Source organism: Sturnira hondurensis, unplaced genomic scaffold (assembly GCF_014824575.4).
Source record: "Sturnira hondurensis isolate 20B ecotype Veracruz unplaced genomic scaffold, ASM1482457v3 Scaffold0008860, whole genome shotgun sequence".
Lineage (NCBI taxonomy): Eukaryota > Metazoa > Chordata > Mammalia > Chiroptera > Phyllostomidae > Sturnira > Sturnira hondurensis.
Window position 1 is genome coordinate 4,294,453 of NW_028081491.1, and position 6,916 is coordinate 4,301,368.

A 6,916-nucleotide genomic window follows, 5' to 3' on the forward strand; every position below is an offset into this window, starting at 1 on the left:
CATTGAAATTTGTCATATGTATAGGCAACAGATGAATTTCTTCTTCTGGAGGAGCCAATTTACATCATCTACGCATTTGACTACAGAGCTTCTTCTGTATTGACTTATAAGCACATGCATTTGTTTTCTTTTTGTGTACAGTTCTATGAGTTTTGATAAATGCTCAGAATGATGTAATCACCACAATCAAGATATAGAACAGCTCCATTGCTCTGAAAAAATGTCCTCATTCTACTCTTTTATGGTTAATTTCTCTGCCAATTTCCAATCCCTAGCAACCACTGATCTGTTCTCTATCCCTCCAGTTTTACCTTTCTCAGAATGTCATAAGTAAATTTTATAGTATGTGGTCTTTTGAGTCTGCCTCTTTTCACTTAACAAAGTATATTTGGGATGTAATTCTTGTGTGTATCAATCTCCCATTCCTTCTCATTGTTGAGTACTATTCTGTTACATAGAAATGTCATAATTTGGTTATCCATTCCTTAGTTGAAGGATATTTAGATTATTTCCAGTTTTGGGTGACTATAAGTAAAACTACCATGAACATTTACATACAGGTGTCTGTGTGGATATAAATTGACATTTCCTTTGAGTAAATGCCCAGATCGAGATTACTGGGTTGTATGGTAAATTTAAGTATAATTGTATAAGAAACTGCCAAACTGTTTTCCATACTGACTATACCATTTTGCATTTCCACAACGATTGTTAGAGAGTTCAAGCTACTCAATGTCCTTGCCAACATTTGTTTTGGCTTTCGTATTTTTAATTTTTTTTACATGTTTTTCTCTAGCGGGTTTTTGTGGGTTCTTGGTGGGTTTTTTTTGTTTGTTTATTTTGATCATTCTATGGTGTGGGTGATATCACATTGCAGTTTTAATTTGTATTTTTCTAATTATGTTGAGCATCTTTTATGCTGATTTGTCATCCATACCACTTCTTAGTAAAGCGTCTTCAAATTTTTTTGCCTGTGGTATATTTAGTTGTATATTTTGGAAACAAGTCCCTAAATATGTGATTTGCAAATATCTTCTCCCTGTTTATGGCTTGTCTTTTATTCTCCTTACAGTGTCTTTTACAGAGTAAATTTAAGTCCCAAATTTTCTTTTCTTTTTTTAAAATAAATCATTCTTTGTATTTTATCTAAAAATTTTTTCCTTTACTTGCAGGAAAATAATGAAGATATTATTTTATGGATTTTTTTCTTAGAAGTCTTAGTCTTACATTTTACATCAGCTGTATGCTACTAGATGTGGGGTATGGACCAAAACCCATCTTTTCTTTTGAATACAGATGTATGATGTCCTAGTTCCATTTGTTGTTTAAATTTATACACCACACATGCACATATATGGCTACCTCCATTGAGTTGTCTTTGCCCCTTGTCCAAATCAATTTGCCATATTTATGTATATTTATTTCTGGACTCGCTATTTCATTCCATTGATCTATTGTCTGTTCCTTCACCAATGCTACACCATCCTGATGGTGGTAGCCTGATATTTAGCTTCAAAATTATGTAGTGGCAGTTCTCCAACTTACTTCTTCAAAATTGTTTTCACTAATCTGTCTCTTTTGCCTTTTCATATAAAATTTGGAATCAGTTTGTTCTTATCTACAAAAAAGTCCTGCTAAGATCTTGACTGAGTTTACATTGAGTTACATATCAATTTCAGGAGAAAATTATATATTGTAGAGTTTTCTCATTTGTCTATTCATCTTTTCCTTCACTAATTTGTAAAATTCATGTGTTTCTCTTAAAGATATTCTTTAGAAGGCCTTTATCTATGCGGCTCAGTTTGTTTGAATATTGTCCCATACACTAAAAGGTCATGGATTCAGTCCTTACTCAGGGCACATACTAGGTTGTGGATTTGATCCTCATTTGGGACACATATGGGAAGCAACCAATTGATATTTCTCCCTCACATCAAAGTTTCTCTCTCTCTCTCTCTCTCAAATCAATAGACATTTTTTAACTAAAAATATATATCGTTAGCAGGAAAAGAAAACTTTACTGGGCCAGCCGATGTGGAGGCAAATGCACTAAGCCATGTGTATTGTTTCCCCTCCTAAGGCTCAGAGAAGAATGGAAGCAGAGACTGGAGGAAAGACTGCGGATGCTGGACAATCCTGGGGAGAAGGGAAAGCAGGGGAACATTGTGGACTGAAATCCTCCTGCCTCATCCCCTTCAAAGATAACAAGCCATCAAAGGCACTTTTCTAGGAGATAAAACTAGCACCCCCATTATGTGACTTACTAAGCAGGACACTTTCTATTTGACCTCCCATTTGTGGAGAGATTTATATGTGAAACTTACTGCCCCCTCCCATGCTAATAGAGGTTATGGAAGATTTTATCCAATTCACTCTTTCTTGCACAGAGGACAGGATGATTGCCAGTGGGACGTGAAGCTCAGGTTATTTAATACTGAAATCTCTTGGAACTAGCACTCCCCCATTCTCAAATATCCATGTAGTAAAATTTGTTTCCATATTTTCTTCTCATTTTGAAATCTAAATGTTTTACCTAAGCTTATCAAGGGCAGTTATCTTGAGGGGAATCTGGGTCCCCTTCATCTTTTGGGAAAACAGAGTCATACAGTCTTTTCTTTCTGTTCCCCTTTTGTGCAAAGGCAAAAATGCAACCACTTACAGAAGTAAAGCAATCATTAAAAAGAGAAGACTTTATTAACAGTAGAGTTTGAAAATAAACAGAACTAAGGTTTCTCTCTTCATATGAATTGTATTTTATTTTTTCATAAACATGCTTAATTAGAAGTGTCCAGTGAAAACAAAATAGTGTTTAATAAACTTGGTTATCATACCCTCTGTGGTGTGTGCCTTCTGTTAACTCACTGTCTTAGTTCTCTGGTGAAATAGCAAATGTCAGCTCCAGCTGTCTCCAGACACATTCTGGAATTTCAAGTCACCCTCACTGTAACCTCCTCTCAAGCTCAGATCAGGATCACAGAGCAGGAGGGATTCTATCAGTTACTAGGCTCCTCTGCTTAGGGATTCCTCTCTGAGGGACAGGAGCAAAGTAGGGAACCCTGGGCAGCCAGGGAACACAGCTGGCCAGAAGGACCCTGGGGATGAGATGGGAGATAATCTGAAACAGTGCTAAGGATGTCAGTTGGTGCTATAAACTTCTGCCCCTAGAAAACTAAAAGGGCTCATCATGACTAAGAGAGCCATGGGGTGGCAAGAAGGTTGGAAGAGGTGATTCTATGCTCAGGTTCTGCTATGGGTTCTTATCCAATGTGGACACAACAAATAAACAGTAAAACAGGAAAGTATAGCTTAGGAAATTTGTGCAAAGTTTGGGGGGAAGAGGCTAATAGTAAAATAGAATTTTATTAAGGACAAGGAATCAATGAGAATATATATCAAGGTACATAACCATATCTGTGGGTCAGGAAAATTCCCTGAGAAAGTGGTGTTTAGGCTGAGACTTACAAAAATGAGTTGGAGTTATCCAGGAAAATAGGAATGGAAAAATGGCTTTGGCAGGGAAGAACAGTAGATGTGAAGAGCTAAAGCAGAGCAGGAGGGCTGCAGGGCAGGGACTGCAGGTCCAAGGCAATGTGTGACATTGATACAGAGTGAGGAGGGTAGCTAGCTGTTCTGTAGGAGGGTGGAGAGGAGAGCAGGGGCTTCAGAGCCCAGGCTGGAGATTCTGGATTGATGCTCAGGGGAACAGGTAGCTATTGAAAATTTTTAGGAAGAATGAGCTGATTAGATTTGCATTTTTAACACTTCAGATTTTGTAATACATATACATATATGTAGCTTATAAAAATCATAAGTATGATCATCTCATACATGCAGATATGATTTTATAACAGCTTACTATTAACCCTTTCTCCTTTGTCTTTGTTTTTGGCTCACTCCCTCCCTTTCTTCCCTACTCTCTATCATCCTCAACTCCTGCATCCCTCGCCCATGTTAGTAACACACTATGGGTCCTCTTGCAGTTTCCTCTGTGTTCACATAGCCATGTACAGACACACACTCACACTGGTACTCTCTATATAAACTTTACACACGAACTCTACATTTAATTGCTTTGCATTCATGTGGTAACATTTTACAAAACAGGATCATATCACAAGTTTCTGCATCTTGTTTTCTTCACTCAGTGGCACCTCATACACAGGCTTCCAGGTCAATATATAGCTATACTTCACATTTCTAATGGGATCCTATTTTACTATGATGTGGATGTTTCATAGTAAAGTCAATGATTCTTTTAGAGATAAATAGCTACCCAATTTCCAGGTTGTTGCTATTCAAACAATATAGCAGTAAATACTCTTATCCACAGGTCCTTTATATGAGTGGTTTTGTGTTAGAAAATAGATGCACAACAATGGAAAATTAAAACAAACATATTGTAGTTTCTACTCTTAAAGTGTTACTAGAATGCTTTTCAGAAAGGCTGATGAAATTGCCCTTTGAGCCAACAGTTCAAATGAGAGTTCTTTTCTCCCTGCCAGCAATCAGTGTGATAGCTGTTTTCAAGTTTTTCTAGTTTGAAGGATATTAAGTGGCATCACTTTGTTTCTTTGACCTTCAGTGATCATGGGATTTTTTTCATTTGTTTGTTTATGAGTTTAATTTTCTCATTTGTGAATTGCTTATGCACACCTATTGCCCATTTTCCAAAGGTGCCTTTCTATGTCTCTGTGTGCAAATATTTTATACAATGTAAAACATAACCCCTGGATTGGCATTTGCATTAGAAGTCTAGAGGACAAGGAAGGGAAGGCCTGCTTCCTTTATAATTTTACCATTATAAGTCTGAAAACCTCGAAGCTGAACAGAAAAAATAGATATACCTGTCAGTGTAAAAATAAAAAGCTTATTGTGGTAACAGGTACCATAAACAGAATGATTTGAAAAATTTCAAGCTTAAATGATCACTTGGCTGTATTTGGGAAAATAGATTAGAGGGATATGGCCTAAGATGGCAATAAATGAACGAGGAGGCTATTTTTGAAAAAAGAGTTGAGCAGAGAGAGTGGGTAGATCTTGAAGGTTAACTGAATGTGGGGAGAAAATCATGGAAATTCTGAAACAAGATGTTAATTTATTTTGACTTCTGGCCAAGATGGAGGCATAGAGAGATCCACTTTGTCTCCTTGCAACACTAAAAGAAGAACAACAACAAATTTAAAAACAAAAAATAACCAGAACTGACAAAAAATCAAACTATATGGAAGTCTGACAACCAAGGAATTAAAGAAGAAACATTCATCCAGACAAGCAGGAGGGGCAGAAACAGGCAGCCAGGGTAGAAAGGACTCACAGCAAGGTGGTGACTAGAGGACTAGGCAGTCCCACATTTGTGTGTGGATAAACTGGGAGGAACAACTGGGGAGTGAGACAGACCACACAATCTAGGGTTCCAATGTGGGGAACTAAAGGCTCAAAACCTCCAGCTGAAGAAAATCTGTGGGGGTTGCAGAGATGGGAGAAACTTCCAGCCTCAAAGGAAAGTTCCTTGGAGAGACCCCAGGGTTCTAAAACTTACACAATATCACCAACCCAGGAATCATCACCAGAAGGGCTCAATTTGCTTGTGGCTATCAGACTGAAAGCTGGCTGAGAGTCGAGCAAGCGGCATTGCTCCCTCTTAAACCCCTCTCCCACATACAGCACCACAATGCAGTGAAGAGGGTTGCCTCTCCCTGGAGAATACCTAAGGCTCCACCCATTACTACATAACAGTCATTAAGAAACAAAAAAATTTGGCCCACATGAAAGAACAGATTGAAGATCCAGAAATAACACAAGTAAGCAATGAAGAAATAGGCAACCTATCAGATGCACAGTTCAAAACACTGATAATCAGGATGCTCACAGTATGATGAGTATGATGAGTATGAGTATGATGAGTATGATCATAAAATGAAGGAAGAAGTGAAGGCTATGCAAAGCAAAATAAAGGAAAGTGTACAGGGAACCAAGAGTGATGGGAAGGAAACCAGGACTCATATCAAAGGTTTGGACATGAAGGAAGAAATAAACATTCAACCAGAACAGAATAAAGTAACGAGAATTCCAAAAAATGAGGAGAGACTTAGGAACCTCTGAGATAACGTTAAATGTTCCAACACCCGAATCGTAGGAGTTCCAGAAGAATGAGAAAAAAGAGGAAGAATGAGAAATTGAAAACTTGTTTGAAGAAATAATGAAGGAGAACTTCTCCAATACAGCAAAGGAAATAGACTTCCAGGAAGTCCAGGAAGCTCAGAGTCCCAAAGAAGTTTGATCCAAGGAAGCACACACCAAGGCACATCATAATTACATTCCCCAAGATTCAAGATAAGGAGAGAATCTTCAACGCAGTAAGAGATAAGGGGATTTGTAACCTACAAAGGAGTTCTCATCAAACTGTCAGCTGATTTATCAAAAGAAACCTTACAGTCAAGAAGGGGCTGGAAAGAAGTATTCCAAGTCATGAAAGGCTAGGACCTACATCCAAGATTACTCTATCTAGCAAAGCTTTCTTTTAGAATGGAAGGGCAGATAAAGCGATTCTCAGATAAGGTCGAGTTCAAGGAGTTCATCATCACCAAGCCCTTATTATGTAAAATGCTAAAGGGACTTATCTAAGAAATAGAAGAATATAAAAAACTATGAAAAGTAAAATGAAAACAACCTCACAACTATCAACAACTCAACCTAAAAAAAACAAAAACAAAAACAAAAACTAAGGAAACAACTAGAATAAGAACAAATTCATAGAAACTGAGATCCCATGGAGGGTTAGCAGTGGGGAGGAGGCGGGAGAGAATGGTGAGGGAAGGTATAGGGAATAAGAAATATAATTGATAGGCACAAAATAGAGAGAAGGAGACTAAAAGTAGTATAGGAAATAAAGAAGCCCAAGACCTTATATGTACAG

At 37.7% G+C, this 6,916-nt stretch overlaps 1 protein-coding gene across 1 annotated transcript in view; it reads left to right on the top strand.

Moving 5' to 3' along the window:
- FAM240B (family with sequence similarity 240 member B) overlaps positions 1-2,483 on the top strand; it is a 43,282-nt gene extending 40,799 nt beyond the window's left edge. The window contains exon 3 of the mRNA XM_037056169.1: positions 2,081-2,483. Within this exon, the coding sequence (XP_036912064.1) occupies positions 2,081-2,174 (94 nt within the window). The 3' untranslated portion in view covers positions 2,175-2,483. The remainder of the gene's footprint in view (positions 1-2,080) is intronic.
- The last annotated feature ends 4,433 nt before the right edge of the window (positions 2,484-6,916 follow it).